The 21459-nt window shown below is 39.5% G+C and overlaps 1 protein-coding gene across 1 annotated transcript in view; it reads left to right on the forward strand.

Moving 5' to 3' along the window:
• The window catches only part of UBA2 (ubiquitin like modifier activating enzyme 2), a 34134-nt gene extending 16474 nt beyond the window's left edge, over positions 1–17660 (forward strand). Inside the window, exons 9-17 of the mRNA XM_081215529.1 lie at positions 3003–3102; positions 4003–4169; positions 5893–5986; positions 6080–6192; positions 8970–9125; positions 10576–10672; positions 13412–13517; positions 15092–15228; positions 16801–17660. Of these exons, the coding sequence (XP_081071655.1) occupies positions 3003–3102; positions 4003–4169; positions 5893–5986; positions 6080–6192; positions 8970–9125; positions 10576–10672; positions 13412–13517; positions 15092–15228; positions 16801–16982 (1152 nt within the window). The 3' untranslated portion in view covers positions 16983–17660. The remainder of the gene's footprint in view (positions 1–3002; positions 3103–4002; positions 4170–5892; positions 5987–6079; positions 6193–8969; positions 9126–10575; positions 10673–13411; positions 13518–15091; positions 15229–16800) is intronic.
• The last annotated feature ends 3799 nt before the right edge of the window (positions 17661–21459 follow it).

A 21459-nucleotide genomic window follows, 5' to 3' on the forward strand; every position in this document is an offset into this window, starting at 1 on the left:
AAAGGTGGGGATGAGTGTGCAGCATATAGAAAGAAAGTTTCAGGTTGAAGAACTGAAATAATTCCCATTAAACGGGAGAGTGGAAAGAGGACTGGGAAGGTAAGCTGAGGTTAGATCTGGCAGGACTTGCTAGGTCATGATAAGGATGTTATACCAAGACAGTGGGAATCCATTAAAGGGTAGTCTATAAGGTATAGAAAGTATGCAGTGCACTATTGTAGGACCTGGTGTTCCTCTTGTAACCAATATGGGGCAGTGCCTTCTGGAGTTGTGCAATGCCAGAGTAATCTGAAGTACAACCCATCTGCATTCCCAGTGGAGTGTGGAGGAAAAGTTAGACTCAACAGGACTTTGTATGTATAAGGTGAGGGGCGAAGAATAATGCTACCTGGTTTCCTGCTGGGCAGCAGGTGAACAGAAGTGCCGTTCTCTGAGATAGGTAGGGTGGGAAACAGATGTGTGCGTGGGGGTTGGGGAAGAGGGGAAGGTGATAGAATTAATTTTGAGATTCCTCTGGGATATTAGAGAGATGACAGATGGTCCTATAGGTAAGTAGAGCAATTTAGACTAAGGATTTGGTTGAGATTCATAGGTTTATAGAAAGAGACAGGAGTGTGAAGATGGGGACTTCCCGGGTGGTTCAGTGGTTAGAATCCACCTGCCAATGCAGAGGACACGGGATCGAGCCCTGGTCCGGGAAGATCCCACATGCTGCGGAGCAACTAAGCCCATGCGCCACAACTACTGAGCCTGCGCTCTAGAGCCCGTGAGCCACAACTACTGAGCTCACGTGCTACAACTACTGAAACCCGCGTGCCTAGAGCCTGTGCTCCGCAACAAGAGAAGCCACCACAGTGAGAACCCTGCACACCACAACGAAGAGTAGCTCCCACTCACCGCAACTAGAGAAAGCCCGCACGCAGCAACGAAGACCCAACACAGCCAAAAATAAATAAATCAATATTTTAAAAAACTTATAGTACTCAGAGCTGTGTGGCCTTCACACTGAATTGTACTCTAATTAGTTGTATATTTGGCTGGTTTTCAAAGATTAAGGCTGCTTAATAAATATTTATTGAATTGAGTATATTTTGATAGAAATAGTTCTTTTATTTTTTTTATTTTTTAATTTTTTAATTTTTTGCTTTATAACAAATTTAATCAGTTATACATATACATATGTTCCCATATCCCCTCCCTTTTGCGTCTCCCTCCCACCCTCCCTATCCCACCCCTCCAGGCGGTCACAAAGCACCGAGCTGATCTCCCTGTGCTATGCGGCTGCTTCCCACTAGCTATCTACCTTACGTTTGGTAGTGTATATATGTCCATGCCGCTCTTTCACTTTGTCACAGCTTACCCTTCCCCCTCCCCATATCCTCAAGTCCATTCTCTAGTAGGTCTGTGTCTTTATCCCTGTCTTACCCCTATGTTCTTCATGACATTTTTTTTCTTAAATTCCATATATATGTGCCAGCATACAGTATTTGTCTTTCTCTTTCTGACTTACTTCACTCTGTATGACAGACTCTAGGTCCATCCACCTCATTACAAATAGCTCAGTTTCGTTTCTTTTTATGGCTGAGTAATATTCCATTGTATATATGTGCCACATCTTCTTTACCCATTCGTCCGATGATGGACACTTAGGTTGTTTCCGTCTCCGGGCCATTGTAAATAGGGCTGCTATGAACATTTTGGTACATGAATCTTTTTGAATTATGGTTTTCTCAGGGTATATGCCCAGTAGTGGGATTGCTGGGTCATATGGTAGTTCTATTTGTAGTTTTTTAAGGAACCTCCATACCGTTCTCCATAGTGGCTGTACCAATTCACATTCCCACCAGCAGTGCAAGAGTGTTCCCTTTTTTCCACACCCTCTCCAGCATTTAAGAAATAGTTCTTGGGCTTCCCTGGTGGCGCAGTGGTTGAGAATCTGCCTGCCAATGCAGGGGACACGGGTTCGAGCCCTGGTCTGGGAAGATCCCACATGCCGCGGAGCAACTAGGCCCATGAGCCACAACTACTGAGCCTGCGCGTCTGGAGCCTGTGCTCCGCAACAAGAGAGGCCGCGACATCGAGAGGCCCGCGCACTGCGATGAAGAGTGGCCCCCACTGGCCGCAACTAGAGAAAGCCCTCGCTCAGAAACGAAGACCCAACACAGCCAAAAATAAATAAATAAATTTATTTAAAAAAAAAAAAAAAAAAAAAAAAAAAAAAGAAATAGTTCTTTTAACTTAGCCACATCTAAATTCATACCCGGTACATACAGCAAACCTGTGGAATAAATCAGTCAACAATAGAAAATATAGCTAAGGAAAAGGTAAAACTATTAAGATCATCTGAGATTCTGCCACATAGGAAGTGTGATTCATGTGACGGTCTCTCAGTCTACATGTGGTAATGTTTATGTTTTTATTTTCGAAATAGGAATTGTTTTGTGTGTTTGAGGTTATTTGGGGGGGCGGGAGCACATTTCAAAGATGTTGCAGATGGTTAAGAAATTCTGTTTTTGAGCCCTTATTAAATGTGTGTGCTTTATTGGTATGTACCCACAAACTTGGAGATATTGCTAACTGGTACCTTTAGGCTCAATTCTTGTGGAGTTGGTGTGTATTCACTTAGTCCGCTTGAACGGTATGATTGTGCTTCCGACTGATCTGAGGAGCTAATTTAGGGGAGGTGACTTGGGAGGACAGGGTCAGTCAGCACAGTTCAGAGTTTCCTTACTCTGCTTTCATCAGCATCTCTGATTTTAACTGTTTTCACGTACAGGGGTTTTGTGTAAAATTTCCTTTTACACAAAGGTTTAAGCTCCCCCTGCCCCTTTGAGAATTGTTAATCTACTGGTATATAACATGTGTTCTTTAAATCAGATTTTATAGTGTAATGTTTAAAATAAATCAGATGGGAAATTTTGTTATATTTTATCAGCATAGGGACTGTAGGGTTCATGGAATTTACCTTTCTTCCTTTCCTTCTTCCCTTCTTTCTATCTTAGCTTTTTAAAGATGATATCAGGTATCTGTTGACAATGGACAAACTGTGGCGGAAAAGGAAACCTCCAGTTCCATTGGATTGGGCTGAAGTGCAAAGTCAAGGTAAAGGATACATTTTTGTCTTTGGGATACCTAAATTGGAAATTCTCTAACCTAAAGTCTTTAAATAGCCCTGTCATTTCTTGGTATTCAGTGGTATATACCCATGGTAAGAAATTCAGACAGTTCAGCAAAGTATGAAGAAGGAAAATCACTGGAAATCTCATCACCTAGGGAAATAGTTACTATTAATGTTGTAGGGAATGTCTTGGTGATAACTCTGCACGTAGACGCAGGCAGTTGTATATGCACTTTCCGTAAATGGAATCATACTATTTATATACTCTGACTTGTTCTTTTCAGTCGGTATTATTTAACTAGTCCCTTATCAGTTAACATTTAGTTGTTTCATATTTTCCCTGACATAAAGTGTTGTTCCTTTAACTTAGGAACATATTTATAACTTTAAGTGCAAGAAAAACTATTGTAGTAGTTTTACCAACTTACCCACTCTCCTTCCACACATTGTGTCTCAGCTTGTTTTGCACAGCAGTGTTCAGTATAGTAGAACTTAAAAGGTACCAGGAGACTTAGGATGTCAGTTTGGAGCCGTTTTCTACAGTTACCTACAGTAACGGATACTTCACTTTATGGCCCAATTCAAGTATTGCTCTAATAGCTTCCACTTACTGAGTGCTAACTATGTTCTGGGCATAGTGCTAATTATTTTATCTACATTATATTCTTGAATCCTCTCGTAATCTCCTATGAAGTTCTGAGACACTTGCACCTTTCCCATATCAGTATTGGCGATTTTCTTGTACACATAAGTGTATCATAGTGATAATTACTTTAATGGAATTTGTTTCATATTATTTGATTTTCTTATCATTGGGTATTGAATTGTTAAACAGAGTAGAGGAATGATGTTAATAGTGAAATTTCTAATATTTTTTTCTTTAGGAGAAGAAACCAATGCATCAGATCAACAAAATGAACCCCAGTTAGGTCTGAGAGACCAGCAAGTTCTAGATGTAAAGAGCTATGCACGTCTTTTTTCAAAGAGCATTGAGACTTTGAGAGTTCATTTAGCAGAAAAGGGAGATGGAGCTGAGCTTATATGGGACAAGGTTTGTTTTGAAAATGTGTGGCAATTACTTGTATATCAAATGTATATTTTAGTTCTTGAGCTGTACCAGAGCCTAGTAATTTGGGGATATTGTTCTACCAGATTTTGAGGACATGTTGATTTTTGTTTGGATGTTTTCCTCTCTGATTACTACATTGAACTATGAATTTTCTATATGTGAATTTAAGCAATATCATAAAACCTCATTTTAGATTCTCATGAGTTCATGGTTTATAAATGTGACTTTACTGGAGTAAAATGTTTATCTGACTTAAGCAAATAGGCTTAAGAGAACTTCTTACGTAATAGAGATTTGTTAATACAAGTCCTAATATCCTTTTGGAGACAGCAGCTCATAGGCCTAATTTGGCCTTGAAAGTAAAAAAATTGCCTTTTAACTCTTAAAGGCCTGAGAGACTTCTCAATTGAAAAATGAGGTGTAATTTTTCTTACAAGTTAAAACAATATTTAATAGTATTTTGCAGTTAAATGTTACATTTTGAGATTTGGTAAGTTAACTTATTTTTAATGGTAGTCAATATTTTCTGTGGCTGTAAATGATTTATCTGATAAAGTTTATGTGTTCATATATTGGTAGAGATTTGCTGTGAGTTTTAAAGTAAGGAGAAAAGTTTGATCGGTTTAAGAAAACTAAGGTAACTTTATGTGCAAATTTTGAGACGGGTTGAATCAGTCATCTGAAATCTGGTAAATTTAGATTTGGGGGAGTCTCGTAAACATTAGTCTTTAGGGTTTGTGTGCTATAAGGAGTAACTTAAAAATTTTTTTTCATTGTTACTGTTACACTAGTGGCTTGGGAGGTTTTCATCTATACACAGGGGCTACATAACAAAACTTGGAACTGTGAATTGTTAGCCTCTGTGAGTAAACTCTAACTAATGGGTGTGATAAGCCAATTGCCTGGGGAAGTACCTGATGGACACTGTGTTGGGTACTCTTAAATAATCATATTTAATCCTTACCACAACCTTACAGGATGTTTATATAATTTTCCCTGTTTAACAGATTAATGAATATTGGGTCAGGGAGGTTTATTTGCCTGTGGTTACATAGCCAGCCAAATAAGTATGTAAAGAACCCACATCCTATCAGTGCTTTTTCTTTTATACTTTGGTGTTTCTGAATTATGGGCTACGATAGTTTCTTCTCAGTTCAAAGCAGGAAACCTTGCTGAAATCTAATTAGAGAGACTAGGATATCGGCTCAGGAAGAACGGAAATTGTAAAGGGAAAAGTATTGTCCTGCCATATCTGAAAAGAAACAATATAGGACTGTGGAGTACGTGAAGGGAGTTTGGAGAAAGAAAGCCAAAAGGAGTAGTTCAGCTGTTTCTGAGGCTTCAATGAAATAGCTTTCTCAAAACAGCCTGTGTTCCGTATTTGTCAAACAACCTTATTGTTGACTGATGGACCCAGGGAAGGATTGCCACAATCAATAAATGGAATTGGTATTCTGGTCTATACTCTTAGTCTCCAGTGCATTTGTTGTAAGCAGGAGTGAATTCCTAGAACCTGCTGGCTCTTGGTAGGACCGCATTCCTGGATCACAGGAGCTGATGATGAGCCCCTGCCCCCTTCTCATCCAGAGAGGCCATCTCTTGTTCTAGTTGACTTGTTATAAATGTGTGAAACTGCTGTTCTGAAACACTAGCCAAATGAGTAAATTTGTGGGGAGACTTATTAAATTGTTTAAATTATTGGCAGGATGACCCGTCTGCAATGGATTTCGTCACCTCTGCTGCAAACCTCAGGATGCATATTTTCAGTATGAATATGAAGAGCAGATTTGATATCAAATGTAAGTTTTTTTTTGTACTTCAATTGTATCATCTAAAATTCTAAGGTTTTTTTTTTAACAGCTAAACTTTTTTTTTTTTTTTTTTTTTTCCAGCAATGGCAGGGAACATTATTCCTGCTATCGCTACTACTAATGCAGTGATTGCTGGGTTGATAGTATTGGAAGGATTGAAGATTTTATCAGGAAAAATAGACCAGTGTAGAACAGTGAGTGTTTCTATTTGCAATTTTTAAATTAAAACAATAAAATTGGTGTAAAGCAATGGAAAAGTAATTATTCAAGTTACCTTGTGAGTTGCATGTTTAAGTAAGCTTCCTGGAAATTATAACAAAAAGGAAAACACATTTGCTTCTCTTTTGTCACATTTGCAGCAGCTAGTTTGCTTCTAACATTTCTAGTTTTACTGAGTTCTTTGTGTGGGGTCCTTATATTAACTTTTCTCAATTGTTTTTCAGCTCTAAGAGTTCTCTGGTTTAAAATTCCATTTGGTTATTTTATAGTCCCCTGTTCTTCAGTCATTTTTTTGTCAGTCTTTTTTATTTTAAACTTATATTTGATCATGTTTATGTCTGAAATCTTTATGGATGAGTTTACAGTCATTTGCTAGATCTCTCATAGTGTTTTGTTTGCTTATGTGATACATGATTTTTTTAAAAAACAATTAGTATTTGTTAACACTATCTGTAATAATTCTTTAAGGACCTATTGAAGGTGTGTTTCTTCAGAGAGGATTTTGTGTTTATTTTAATTTTATTTATTTAGTTTTAAAATTTTTATTTATTCATTTATTTATGGCTACATTGGGTCTTCGTTGCTGTATGCACGGGCTTTCTCTAGTTGCGGCGAGCGGGGGTCACTCCTCATTGCAGTGCGCGGGCCTCTCATTGAGGTGGTTTCTTTCTTGTTGCGGAGCACGCACGGACTCTAGGATCAGGGCTTGAACCCATGTCCCCTGCATTTGCAGGCAGATTCTTAACCACTGCGCCACCAGGGAAGCCACCCAGTGCCATTATTAATGCACTCTTTTTTTTTTTTTTTTTTGGTAATTTATTTATTTATTTATTTTATGGCTGTGTTGGCTCTTCGTTTCTGTGTGAGGGCTTTCTCTAGTTGCGGCAAGTGGGGGCCGCTCCTCATCGCGGTGCGCGGGCCTCTCACTGTCGCGGCCTCTCTGTTGCGGAGCGCAGGCTCCAGATGCGCAGGCTCAGTAATTGTGGCTCACGGGGCTAGTTACTCCGGGGCATGTGGGATCTTCCCAGACCAGGGCTCGAACCCGTGTCCCGTGCATTGGCAGGCAGATTCTCAACCACTGTGCCACCAGGGAAGCCCTAATGCACTCTTAAAATACCTTTTATTGTTTCCATGAAATTTCAGGGTGAGGGAATGTAGACTCATAAGGTCAGTGAACCTGCCATCTAGGTTCAGTTTTCTATTTAAATTTTTATTTTGGTTGTCATGTTTTTAATTTATAAGAACTATATATATATATATTTTAGAACTATATATTTTTTTATTTCTACCTTTTTATAGCAGCCTGAACAAGTATCTACTTTGTTCTGTAACATCCTTTCCATTTCTTTGCTTTCTTATCTCTCTTCTTCTCTTGGGCTAATGATACCCATATGTCTGGGCTTCATTTGTTCACATTTATAAACGAATGCCAGGATACATTAATAATAGTGTTAGCCTGAGTATTAGTAGTGTTAGCAGTTGTTTTTATTACTGTTGATTTCTACCTTCCCAGTGAAGATCAAGATCAAATAAGTCTGTTCTCTCATTGTACCTTGCTTCCAGCCCTGAGTACAAATGTATATGCCTAGTGTTTATTGTGGGGAGAGGTTACAGTAGGGCTCTTCCTAGCACTTAATGCCTGTCAAGGGATTTACTTCTTTAAGCCTTGGGGAATTGATGGGGTTCTTCTTCAGAGTTAATTCATCTTAGCAGATACCATACTACATGGTAATTCCACGATGAGAATTTGTGTATCAGCTTCCAGTGTTCTGACATTCGTAACTTAAGTGCAGTTTTTTTGTGTGTTTTTTTTCCCCTTGGTTCTTATTATTATTTTGTTTGGCTATTAGGGAAATGGTAATAGTGCCAGACATACATTGTTTTTCCTTTAATTATGTAAATGTTAATATCATAGTCATCTGAAAATTTGAAAAAAAAGGTAGCTCATTTGTTCCATATGTCTGCGAAAGCATTATCATTAATTAGAGAAATTAGTGTATTGGTCCTGTTAGAAGTTGGCTTAAAGTTGATAAGAATAACCATTAGGAAGGAACCCCAAAACTGATGATACCAGATTTAATGATGATACCAAAGACAAGTATGGTTAGGCCTTTGTTCATGCTAAATTAGTGTGCAGAATAGTCTATAGAGTCTTCAGTACACGGAGATTTCTTTTCAGTGAGCTCAGCCTTATTTACAAGGTAGCTAATTTAAAAAGAAGGTTGGAAAAACCAGCCTCTTAAGAAGGTTTTGGGACTTCCCTGGTGGCGCATGGGTTAAGAATCTGCCTGCCGATGCAGGGAACGCGGGTTCGAGCCCTGGTCTGGGAAGATCCCACATGCCACGGAGCAGCTAAGCCCGTGTGCTACAACTGCTGAGCCTACGCTCTAGAACTCGCGAGCCACAACAACTGAGCCCATGTTCCACAACTACTAAAGCCCGCATGCCTAGAGCCCACGCTCCGCAACAAGAGAAGCCACCACAATGAGAAGCCCGTGCACCACAATGAAGAGTAACCCCCGCTCACCACAACTAGAGGAAGCCCGCATGCAGCAATGAAGACCTAACACAACCATAAATAAATAAATGAGTAAACAAACAAATAAATAAGTACATGCTCAAACTTTTTTTTTTTTTTTTTTTTTTAAAGGTCTTGGTTTTCCTTCTGGAAGGGCGTATTTAAGTGAACACTGTATGGTATATAAATTATGACTCAAATTTCTGATTTTGCTTGTGTTTTTTTTTTCCAAAGATTTTTTTGAATAAACAACCAAACCCAAGAAAGAAGCTCCTTGTGCCTTGTGCACTGGATCCTCCCAACCCTAATTGTTATGTATGTGCCAGCAAGCCAGAGGTGACTGTGCGGCTGAATGTCCATAAAGTGACTGTTCTCACCTTACAAGATAAGGTAAGTGCAGGACCTAGTTCTCTTCCTGGTTGTTCATTTTTCTTTTTATAAGAAAGGTTGTTCATTTTTCTTTTTATAAGAAAAAACAAGTCCCCTTTTGCCTTTTACAGTGTTACTGTGATAACAAACTAAAAGCCAGATAATTACCCTAACTACTGAGGTGTGTTGCTCTGATATCCTGGGTTGCTTTACCATCTGGGTCCTGTTGTCTTTCCTGTCTGTGGTTCCAGAATATGTGCTTCACATCCCAGAAGGGAATAGGCGTTTTTGGCTAGAATATGGAGCACAGGTGGTACATTGGTGGCACAGTATCTTAGTAAGCAAGTTCTTTGTTTCTCAAGCAGTGTGTAAATTCTGTATTTTTTTGGCAGATAGGAGGTATCCTTACATGATCTAGTGATGGTCCTGATTCTGGTATGTTAAGTTAGTCCCTGAGAAGATGCATCGTTTGCACACTTGGATTCACCTGTAGAGCTCTGGAGTGAGAAAGGGAGGGTTAGGATATGGTCTGGTTCTATAGCTTGGTCCTTCAGTTCCTCCTAGTTTTTTTTGAATTAGGAAAGATTTAAAAAATGGCCTGAATGGGTTCCACTTCCCACTTTGGGGATCATTTCAGATAGTTCCTCTGATTATGTCCATCATAGTGTTACATATTTATATATCTCCTGACATGGGGGAGTAGACCATCGTGGCCCTAATGGCTGCTTGAGAATGAATGGCCTTTCTCCCAGAAATGGTTACACAGGGCTGGTTGATTTGAGCTTATGTTTTGGATGGGGAAGCAGCAGGACTTGATATACTGGCCAGCAGAGAGGGTGGTTGCCCCATCTTCTTTCTTAGGAAAGAAACGATTATAGTTGGCATCTGCTCATTCTTGAGCTAAAGGTAATTCCACTATTGGTAGGGTAGTTGGGCCTTTAGAGAGTTCCTCCGTTGTTTGGTTTTTTTGTTTATTTGTTTGTTTCATAGGATCAGGTAGGATTTAACAATATTATCACTCCTGATCCGTCTTGGAATTTAGAGATGGAACTCGGGAAGGGGAAGACTGTTTATCTGAGAATCAGATTGATGAGAAATTTTTCGTCTATAAAACATCTGTCAGTACGGGTTTGGAATAGAGACTAAGATAAAATATGTCAAGTATCTAGCTTAGTACCTAATCTGCTGGGAAGGACAAAATACCCAGAGCCAGCCAAGGAGTTCTCAGTCCCCATCTGGAGGAAGTTTTACCTGATCTTTATCAGTGGTCAAACATGGGGATGGAACATGGGCATGGGATAATTGGGTAAATTCCCATTGCTTTCCTCGTTGCCCTATAAGGTACCTTAAAGAGCACCTTGGCTCATTTCCAGTGGAAGGGGAAAGTTCAGAGCCTTTATGAAAAAAAAGTCTAGGCTTTTTGTGGTTTTAATTCCGTATGTTAATATTTTGAATCTTTTTTTTCTTATAGATAGTGAAAGAAAAATTTGCTATGGTAGCACCAGATGTCCAAATTGAAGATGGAAAAGGAACAATCCTAATATCTTCAGAAGAGGGAGAGACAGAAGGTATTTATTATACATTGCCTGTGTTCACTCCCCCTCATTTGGATGCAGACTGCCTGCGTGAAGGAGTGCACGTTAGTTTATCCATTCACTATATATGGTACTCAGTGCCTCAGCTGACAGGGGTGATGTTTGTCCAAGAGTGGGGAAGCCTTGATAGCCTGCTCGTGATATAGAGCAGAGAGTATTGCTGAAATCAGTGCCCAGTTTTGGTTTAAGCAGTTCATCCCTTTTGTTAATGTATTTGTTATATAAGGTGTAATGCATTAGATTCTGTTTAAGCTTTCTAAGTGAGAATTGTGTTGTGGTTATGCCTCCTTCAGACCACACTGGTCAATCTGATTGGACTTAGAAGTTCCCACACCTCATTTGTCCTGACGGGGAGTGTCAGGATTCTTTTTGGCTATAGCTCCTTGTTAAGAAATTTGGGGATATTAGGTCATGAGTAATTGGAGGTTGCGTTTTGGCCGGGTCATAGTCTGTTTTAAGAGTCTAATTGAATATTTAAGCCCCATTCTAGCCATCTGTCTCTTTTAAAGGCTAGGACCTTAAAAATGGAAACTGGTCAAGAATCTCAGTGGCTCAAATGTGGTCCTTTTCCACAAAATACATGTGCTACTGAGGGTGAGAGAGCATTTATTCAAATATGTTTGGAGTCCTTCTGTATTGCAGGCGTAGTCATAGATATTTGTAATTCAAAGATGAATAAGATAATTGTCCCTGGCTTGAAGTACTTACAGCCTAGAAGGAGAGGAGGGATTATCAACAAGTAGATTTAGTGCCGTCTAAGAAATACTATAGAGAGAAAGTGTACAAAGTTTGAATTGAAGCTTTGTAAAAGGAGGGTGGGGGGTGGTGTCACAGGAGAAAGAGGACTCATGGGCCAATTCTTGAAGAAGAGCTGAGAGGGGAGAGTCTGCATTTGGGCAGAATGAACAGCATCTACAAAGGCATAAACTTATGAAGCAATATAAAAGCTTTAGGAATGGCCAGTTATTTTGTTTCACTGGAAGGTGGAGTGCTGTGGGGTTGGCAGTGACTGTGCAGCTGGAAGATACGCTGTGTCATATGTGTAATGTCTGTTTGTCTTCCTCCTCCCCCAATATCCTGCTCCCACCAGGGTTTAAGCAGGGAAGTAATGCAGTTACCTTGTAGTATAATCTGCAGGGGGGTGAGATAAGGATGTAAGAGTAGAGGCAGGGAATCAGAAAAAAATGGAGGGAAGTGAGGGATTTTCACTAAGGCAGAAGCAAATGGCAGATTTGAGATTTGCAGAGGCAGAATTTAGAGCACAGATGAAGAAGAGAAGCATCGTTAGGCTTGGACAGAGCTGTTGCCAAGACCCTGGCTTCAGAGGTGATGCTAATTCACCAGGATAGAATGCTCAGTGACTGGTTCCCTTTTGAACATGTTGGGCTGGGGAGTTTTAGGGAGTGTGAAAGGGCTTGGGGATGGAAGTCTGGATAGAAACTATTGTTTTCCAGAGACATTCCAGGGAGACTAAAAAGGTAAAATAAGAAATAAAAACTAAGAACGTAAAAGATTGTTAGATTATGTAAATTTAAACGTAAGTAGAATTTAAAATACAGTTTACTTAGTATGTGCCAGGCACGGTGGCTGTAGGTCAACAGGTTATACACAGTCTGTAGACACAGAGCAGATACTCAGTAAAGCTGACTGAGTGTTGTGAGGGGAGAGTGTAAATTGGCAGCTAAATGAAGAAGCAGTTTTGTAAATGAAACTTGAGTGCTTTTACAGGTCAGGAGAGAGGAGCATTTGAACATACAGGAGAGAAAAGATAGTTAAGGCAGGATGGGCCCTAGAATAGGTAGGAGGAGGTGGTGACACCAAAAGTTTGGTTGGAGAGATTGTTCTTCATTGGAGTATTTATAATCCATGTAGCAAAGGCTTATTGAGTGCTAGTAGATGCTAAGCATGGTGTGCTACATGCTGGGGATATTCAGATGAAGCAGAATGACATGTGGAAGAGAGAACTAAGTTGGAATGATTAGTTTTTGGAGACCTTGCTGTCTGTCCATTGAGAAATGTTGAAAATTTATGTTGAAAAATTCATTGAAATAAAGTTTCCTCATACTTCTGAATTGTAAAATTTGCTAAAAGTAGTTTGTTGGCATTTCTGTGGATAACCTCTTTAGAAATAGAGTATATTTTGAACAATTCTGTAAGTTGTCACTGACTCCTGTAGGATTCCAGATTAATTTGGTTTCAAGGGGAGAAGGTTCTCAGAACTTCTCACAGTTTGGTTCCCTTGAAGTAATTTTGGTAGTTAAGTTTTCAGGGCTGAGTAGCTAAGTGAGTAATACTTTAGTGGACTAGTTTACTAGGGCTGCCATATCAAAATACACAGACAAGTGACTTAAATAACAGATTTATTTTCTTCTATTTCTGTAGGCTAGAATTCTTAAGATCAAAGTGTTGGGAGGGTGGGGGGAGTCGATGGGTTTGGTTTCTCCTGAGGCCTCCCTCCTTGGCTTCTTCTAAGGATACCAATTAGATTGGATTAGGGTCCACTCCAACAGCCTCATTTTAACTTAATCACCTCTTTAAAAAGCACTGTCTCGAAGTATAGCCACATTCTGAGGCACTGGTGTTAGAGCTTCAGTGTACGAATTTTCAGGAGATAGAGTTCAGCTTATAGCAAGGGGTTTACCTTTTAAAAATTAAGGTGACTGCTCCACGGACATGTAACTAAAGCATCTAAATTTCTTTCAAATTTTCTAGCTAATAATCACAAGAAGTTATCAGAATTTGGAATTAGAAATGGGAGCCGACTTCAAGCAGACGACTTCCTTCAGGACTACACTTTATTGATCAACATCCTTCATAGGTAGGAACTATTAACATTTTAAGTGTAAGAAGTTATTTGAATATACAAACTAAAGATAAAGTGGAGAGAAAATGTTTTCTTACCTTTAAACCTTACTGTTCATTTGAAGCTGCACCATGTATATGCTCAAGTTGGCCGCTAAGTTCCCTGAGGTTTGACCTACAGAAAAATCTGATAATCCAGAAAGAAAAGGGATAAGCAAGAAATGTTTAAGGGTTAACTAACTCATCAGTGGTGGCTGATCAGAAAGACCTAGAGAGGGTAGAAATCCAGGCATTTGAATAGTTATAATCAGGGTTGCGTTCATTTTGATAATTGAACTAGAATAAAAAATTTTAATTAGTTTTAAAGATTGATTTGGAAGAAAGAAATATTTCTCCCATAAAACAAGTGTTTCATTGTGATCTGGAACAGTAACAAGAGAGCATTAAAATTTATCCTATATAGATTCCTGAGTCATGTATTTTTTTCTTTTTATTTGATTTTATATCCTGCCCACTTCATAAAAAAGCATCCAGAGTGCTTGCATTACAGGATATTTGCACATATGTAACACAATTTAAATACAGATGGTCCTCCACTTTGGTGTGTTTATCTGCTGAATGAGGTAACATGCTCGTTGATACCCTTAAACTGCACCCTGACTCATTACTTTAGGTAGCATCTAACAAAATGCAAAGGCTGCCACCTGCATCCACATGTTTTTTGCCAATGTTGCTATCTATATATCCAAACATTTAGAACTTGTGTAGTTGTTTGGAGAGTATTACATTATATATATACTTAGTTTGTAAAAAGCATAAAATGACAGGAAAAACTGAATGTGGGTTATTAGTATAAAATGAGACAATTGAGTGAAAGGTAGATATCGCTAGGGAGTGATATCTGGCCTCGATTAGACACCAGTTGGATGTTAGTGGTGTGCTTGTGTTTAGTTGTGAAAGGACATGTACAATAAAATGGAAATATATCACATGGTGTCTAAAAAAGGAGGCATAATTAGGGTTTTTTTTTATCATATTTTTTAGCTCTCTGGGAACAGAACCCCCCTTATAACATGTAAGTCTTTTGTTTGACTTTCATGCATTAAACTTTTATACATGTTTTTGGGAACTCATTACAAAAGCAGGGTGCTGCCTGTAAAGATGGGGAGAAAACCGAGAATCCATGTAACTCTACCCGCAAACACTAAATTACTCTGGTCAAGCTCAGAGTAGAGTGTATAGAATCTTTTCACCTAGTAGCTGAAGAAATAATGCCTAAGAATTACATCAGGCCTCACAGTTTTCAACTCGTTTTCTGCTTTAGCAATAAAAGTTACTTAACATTTTTTTAAAAAGCCCTTTCCCTGAATTGAAAGTGCGATGCTATTGACCATTTGAATTAGAGTTTTGAATTATCATAAAAATCTGTTATAGTCTTTTTTTAAACTCTTTGAAAATCAGAATCCAAATATTTGGTGTGTATGTAGTATACACTTTTTGAGCTTTGAGGACAGTTTCTGTCTGGTGTGCCTTTGCTTTTGTAAGTAGTATAGCAGTGGTCCAGTGTTATAGTACATGGTTCTCTTACAGTGAAGACCTAGGAAAGGATGTTGAATTTGAAGTTGTTGGTGATGCCCCAGAAAAAGTGGGGCCCAAGCAAGCTGAAGATGCTGCCAAAAGCATAACCAATGGCAGTGACGATGGAGCTCAGCCTTCCACATCCACAGGTGAGTCATGGCCCTGGCCAGCAGGTTGTTAATTTACGCACCAAGCACGACTATCTAGAACAAACTGATTATTTTATGAATGTTGACCATAAAGTAGAACTCCATAGGACTACTAGAGGTGTGTGTTGGTTTGGCATTGTTTTAATGAAGCTTTGAATGTATGAACCATGAAGATATTTAAGACTGGGTAAAATTTTTATGGAAAATAAGACACTTTATTTTTTTGTTCATTTGTTTTTACGACTGGAAATGTTAGTTTGCTGGTGTATAAAGATGGTTCATTCTTAGTAGTAGTAGTTTTGGATTTTGTATGCCTGTTCGTAGGGGCAGCAAATCAGTGCATCTAACTATTTTGAGTGAACAGATGCTTGGTAAGTATAGCATTTTAGCATTTCACAGTTTTCTCAGAACCAGTGTGACTTCGGTAAAGTGCACCAGAAGCTCTCTTTTCCTGGGTGTTCAGTGTTGGTACTTCACTGTGCTCTAATGTAAACGTTTACTACCTGCCTCACCCCACCCCAACTCACTCACTCACTCTCTCTCTCTCTCTCTCTCTCTCTCTCTCTCTCTCTCTCTCTCTCTCTCTCTCTCACACACACACACACACACACACACACACTACCTACCTACCTCTTCATTTAGTGTCAGGAAACTAAAAGTTACTACTTTTTCATTTGTTTGTTTTCATTTCTTTGACCCTGTGTCTTTGGTTCTTTGGAATATTGGTGGTTCCTTGGTTCTCATGTTCTCTGAGAGTTGTAAAGATGGACTTTGAGGTAGTCCAGAGTGTGTGGGCCATGGGTTCATGAACTTTTCCCCCCTCTGAAAAAAGAAAGGTTCATCATCCTCCTTTAAGGAAAGGACTAGTAGTTTTTCAAAAATCATAATTCAAAATGTGCATTTATTGATGCACTGCTGTGGGTAGGTTTTGGAGGTTCTAGCAATGAGGAAGGTAGGTTTTCTGCCTTTGATTTAGTGGAGTGGTGGGGGATGGGGGACACAAAACCAACCGTAGTGTAGGGTTAAGAGCATACACTGTAGAGCCCCACTCTGCGGGTTTGAATCCTGACCTCATCCTCTGCTATTGTGTGACCGTGGGCAAGTCTCTGTGCCTCAGTTTCCTTTTCTGGAAAATGGATAATAATGTTATCTTCTTTATACGGTGGTTGTGATGATTAAATGAGTTGTATATGTGAAGTGCCTAGAACAGTTCCTGGCACATTGTAAGTGCTGTGTATATGTTGTTGTTTATTACTACCACTGCTGCGAATATTAGGATATTCACCCTCCTCTTTTCTGTTGGAGAAGTAGAAACAAGGAACTGTAATAATTCCTTTGAATTATATAATGCTTGTTAAAATTTTTGTTTTGATTAAAAAAGGAAGAGGTGCTTGTAACAGAAAACATTAAAACACTACGGAAGTATGTAATGTATAAAGCCGAGGTCCTGAGGGTAGCCATTCTAAAGTTTGGTGTATATTAAAGAGTTAGGTTTCCACATACGTAAAGTTTTAGTGAGCTGCTAGTAACCCCCCACTTTTAACCATTTTTTCCCTTTTTTTCTGAAATAAGCACAAGAGCAAGATGATGTGCTCATAGTTGATTCGGATGAAGAAGGTCCCTCAAATAATGCCGACATCAGTGAAGAAGAAAGAAGTCGCAAGAGGAAATTAGATGAGAAAGAGAATGTCAGTGCGAAAAAGTCACGCACAGAGCAGACAGAGGAGCTTGATGATGTCATAGCATTAGATTGAACGGAAATGCCTCTGAACAGAACCCCTTACTGCAGTAGGCCTTCCGGGCAGAACCAGGTTATTTGTTACGTCCTTTGTTCCAAAGGGAAAACATTGGCACCAGTGACTTGAAGATGATTCTGCTCCCTTTGAAAGCATTCATTTTGCTAGAACTATTAGAAACATTGCAGTATGCTGTATTGAAAGTAGGAATATAGTTTTAAAACCCTTTGAACAAAGTGTGTGCATAACCAGTCATGAGGTGGAACAACACAATGCATGTTGCCTTTTTAATGTAAATACCCTTAGGTATCATTTAACAGTTTTACAATATTGTGGTTTAGTAAAGTTGATACCTGGTTATAAATATTATGCCTTTATTTTTGGTTAGAAGAAGAATTATTTTTAGCCTAGATCTAACCATTTTCATACTCTTAATTGACTGAAACAGATTCAAAGAAGTATCAAGTGCTATGCATTGAAACTTGTTTTTAAATGTTAACTGGCACTATGTATATTAATGTAAAACAGTTGTTAATTTACTCAAGTTTTCAGCTTGTACTGCCTGGTGTGTCTGTGTAAGAAGCCAATTTTGTGTATTGTTCCAGTTTCAGGTTATTTATATTTGATGTTTTGTAAAACTCAAATACGACTATACTGTACTTATGGACCAAATAAATGGCATCTGCATACTTGTTATACATGCCTGCACAGTTCACGTTTCTGCTGGGTTTATATGTTGTATTTGCTGCAGGCATGCTATATTCTTTGCTTTTAGAAAATTAACTCAGAAACGGACGTGGAGGTTACAAGACCTCTGCTGTTTACCATAGGTGAGTACGTTCTGAAAGAAAGCTTTTAATGGCATTCGGATTGTAAACAGTTGGCCTTCTGTTGAGAACATTTAAGTGATCTTTGCTCAGCCCCAGTAACTTGGAGCCTTCGATTTGAGACTCCACGGGGAAAGCCTTTCCTCCACTCTGGTTTGTCCCCAGGTCATCCAAATCCCTTCTTGCATTGTACCATTCAGGACCCAACTCTGGCCAGCAGATGTGGCCACACCAGTGCTGAAGGGGCAGCACTCACATCTGTCTCGGACCTCGGAAGGCCTTGGCCTTCAGGCCGCTGTCACACAGATGTGCCTGGAGTTTTTGGGTAACAGAAACCCATGAAGCTGTTTGCCCAGTTCTGTACCTCTGCCTTTGGTGTTTTGGGTCACAGTCAGCCAAATTTCAAGTTGATAATTCTCTGTATTGTTACACTTTGTGTAATTCTTACTCTGCCATCCAGCTTACTCCTCGTCTGTTGTCATTTTTAAATTCATCATGTAATCAGCCTTCAGAAAAATCGTGGCGAACAAGACTCAGCCCGCAGGAGCATGCTGCTTGACGCCTCCAGGATGGACCGACTTCCAGTCTTCAGATACGACAACTACAAGCAGGCTAGATTCCCACCCACAACTCTATGACCCTGTGAGGTTTAGTTGGCCTCTAGATTTTTTTGGAGGTTTCATTTTCCTCCAGAAAAATATATTTCAAAATTACAGAGCTGTGTAACAGATAAAAATGAGATATTCTGGAATACCACCTCTCAGAAGCAAGTTTTGGTTAACTGGTTGGTCCCTGATGATCATCTCCCATTTTGAAATTTTGCATTCTGAAGAGCTCTCCAGAAAATTTGTACTTTCTGGAGAAAATCTGAAAGTCTCTCCATTCCTTAAAACCTCACCCTTCACCCTGCCGTTTTAGACACAATTGTCAACAATGTATTTCTGGCATTTTGTGTATGTTCTTCCATTTTTTCTTTCCCATTTATCTGTAGAGGTGTGTTTCTGTCTTGGCAGAGCAGTGGTGTTCATCTTTGCAACAACTCCGTGACCATTTTTCCAGCAGTTTCTGTCCGTTTTCTACTTGTTTTTATAAAATCTGGGTTTACCAGCAAAGCAGGTCTGACTACAGTGTCTTGTTCAACTAGACTAAGATTCAAGCTGCTCCCATGTCCCTGGAGAGTGGAGATACTTTAGAAACTGGCCTTGTATTCATGGTTTTCCCACATGGGTCTTCTTAGTGGGCTGGCTGGAAGCAAGGCTCGACAGGGTGTATCTCTGGCAGCTCCAGCCTGAAATACAGTCTGACAAACCATCTTCCAGCTTCATTGGGAGCAGTCTGGCGACTCAAGTCTACCTAGAGAGTCCTTTGTCCCAAAGATCATTCCACGTACTTGGCATGTGCCATGAAAGGATTCAGTGTTTTAATACAGAGCCTGAACCATTAACGAAATAACTGATGAGGCAAAGATCATCAGTGGATATCAAAACCTTTAGTAAGAGGCTCCTGAGGAACAGAACCTTTGCAGAGTGCTCAAATGTTGCTGTATAAAAAACTCACGAAAGGGAAAAGCTCAGTCTTGACAATGGACTGATCTGTCATCACTGTAATCAAGTGATCAAACCTAGCATCACTAATGGGACAACCTGGTATGTGCTTACTGATGAGATGTTGATTCAAAGAACACAACACCACCTAGGGCCCCCCCCAGAAAAGTAACTTGTATATAGCATCTAGACTTCCAACTGACAGGAAGTAGAAGGGGTACAGGAACAAATTAAACATTAAGAGGAAATAATTGGGCAAGTATAGAATGTGTGATATTCTAGAACTCAAGTGCAAAATAAATGACTAAATTCTTGTGAGAAATGGGAAATTTGAAAGTGGAATAAATTAGGTGATAACCGAATTATTTTCTTAGCTATGGTAATGTTCTTATATAGGCCATTGTCCTTACTCTTGTGGCATTAGAGATGAAGCTCAAAATACCTACAACTTTTAAATGGCTCAGCAAATAATACCGGAAGAAAAAAAAGCAAAATTAACATTGAATATAGATGGAGCCTATATACGTTGTTCACTGTGCCATCTAACTTTTCTCTGAAAACTTTCATAGTAAAGGTGGAGATACATATTCTGTATTTTTCTTTAGTGCCTGTGTCTCTTTCAAGTTTTGTATTGAGTATATCCTGTGATTGAAATCAGAAAGGTAATAAAGATTATTAAAAATATCAGTTGGAATGAGAAAGTGTTACAGCGATTCCTGGGTTGGCATTGATGAAATCAGCTTTGCTTGTCCGTATTGCTAGGCTGAGACTTAGGAGGAAGTCTTTCATTTGAGCTTCCAAAGAACTAAGAAGAGGACCAAATTGTTCCCAGGATTAAAGGTCCACTTAGAAGTGGCCAGAAAACGTTTGGTTCATAGTCCATGTTCCTGTTCCTGAAAATTGCCCGTTGATGGCCCATTGATGGCACATATGTCTGAAGGGGACTTGCCCTATGGCCAAGGACCATGGGCAAATTTAAGCCTCTTGTAATACAGAAAGCAAAAACTATTACAAACCCAAAGAAATTAGGGTAGAAAAATGTTGGCACATGTTTCTAGTCATTGTGGCTTGTAGGTGTGGTGAAGATCTCTCATGTCCTTGCATCTTAAAGTAGTGTTCCTGAGGACCAGGAGCCATTTGATTGTTTTGCAAGATATATTTAGCGAAGTATTTTTATAGACACTTTCATACTGGGAATACATTATTTGCATTCTGCACACAGGGAACATTTTTTTAACTGCTCTCAAAAAACTGCGTTGGAACTATAGGGCTCTGATGCTGCTTTGCGCTTGCATATATATATATATATCTTATATATTCATTTTATTTATTTTAAAAAAATTTTTTTGGTAAGCAGCATGAGGGATCTTTGTTACCCGAATGGGGATGGAACCTGGCCCTGGCAGTGAAAGCACAGAGTCCTAACCACTGGACCGCCAGGGAATTCCCTATAACAGTTTTAAGAAGTTTATTTTATTTTTTAATAAATTTATTTATTTATTATTTTTGGCTGCGTTGGGTCTTTGTTGCTGTGTGCGGGCTTTCTCTAGTTGTGGCGAGTGGGGGCTACTCTTGGTTGCGGCGTGCGGGCTTCTCATTGCGGTGGCTTCTCTTGTGGAGGACGGGCTCTAGGCGTGCGGGCTTCAGTAGTTGTGGCATGTGGGCTCAGTAGTTGTGGCTCGAAGTCTCTAGAGCACAGGCTCAGTAGTTGGGGAGCACGGGCTTAGTTGCTCCGTGGCATGTGGGATCTTCCCAGAGCAGGGATCGAACCCGTGTCCCTTGCATTGGCAGGTGGATTCTTAACCACTGCACCACCAGGGAAGTCCCCAAGCATTTTAAATCTTGCAGCATATGATGACTTACTACACAGGGAAAGGCTGAGCAAAAATTTTACTAGAATGTACAGTGCTCCAAGAAGGTCCCCAAGATCTACTTTATAAGTCTTCTGAAATTTACTTTCTCAGAAGATCAATCTTAGAATGTAGGCATTGTACACACCATCATTCACTCATTCTATAAACATATTGCATCCCTACTCCGCACTATGCTGCTCTTGGAAAACCTTGCCAAATTTGCCAGCCTGGTAGAAATCTTTGGAAGCAGTAAGAAACTAAGGGCTGGTGT

Source organism: Mesoplodon bidens (genome assembly GCF_964165515.1).
Source record: "Mesoplodon bidens genome assembly, chromosome: 18".
Taxonomy (NCBI): Eukaryota; Metazoa; Chordata; class Mammalia; order Artiodactyla; family Ziphiidae; genus Mesoplodon; species Mesoplodon bidens.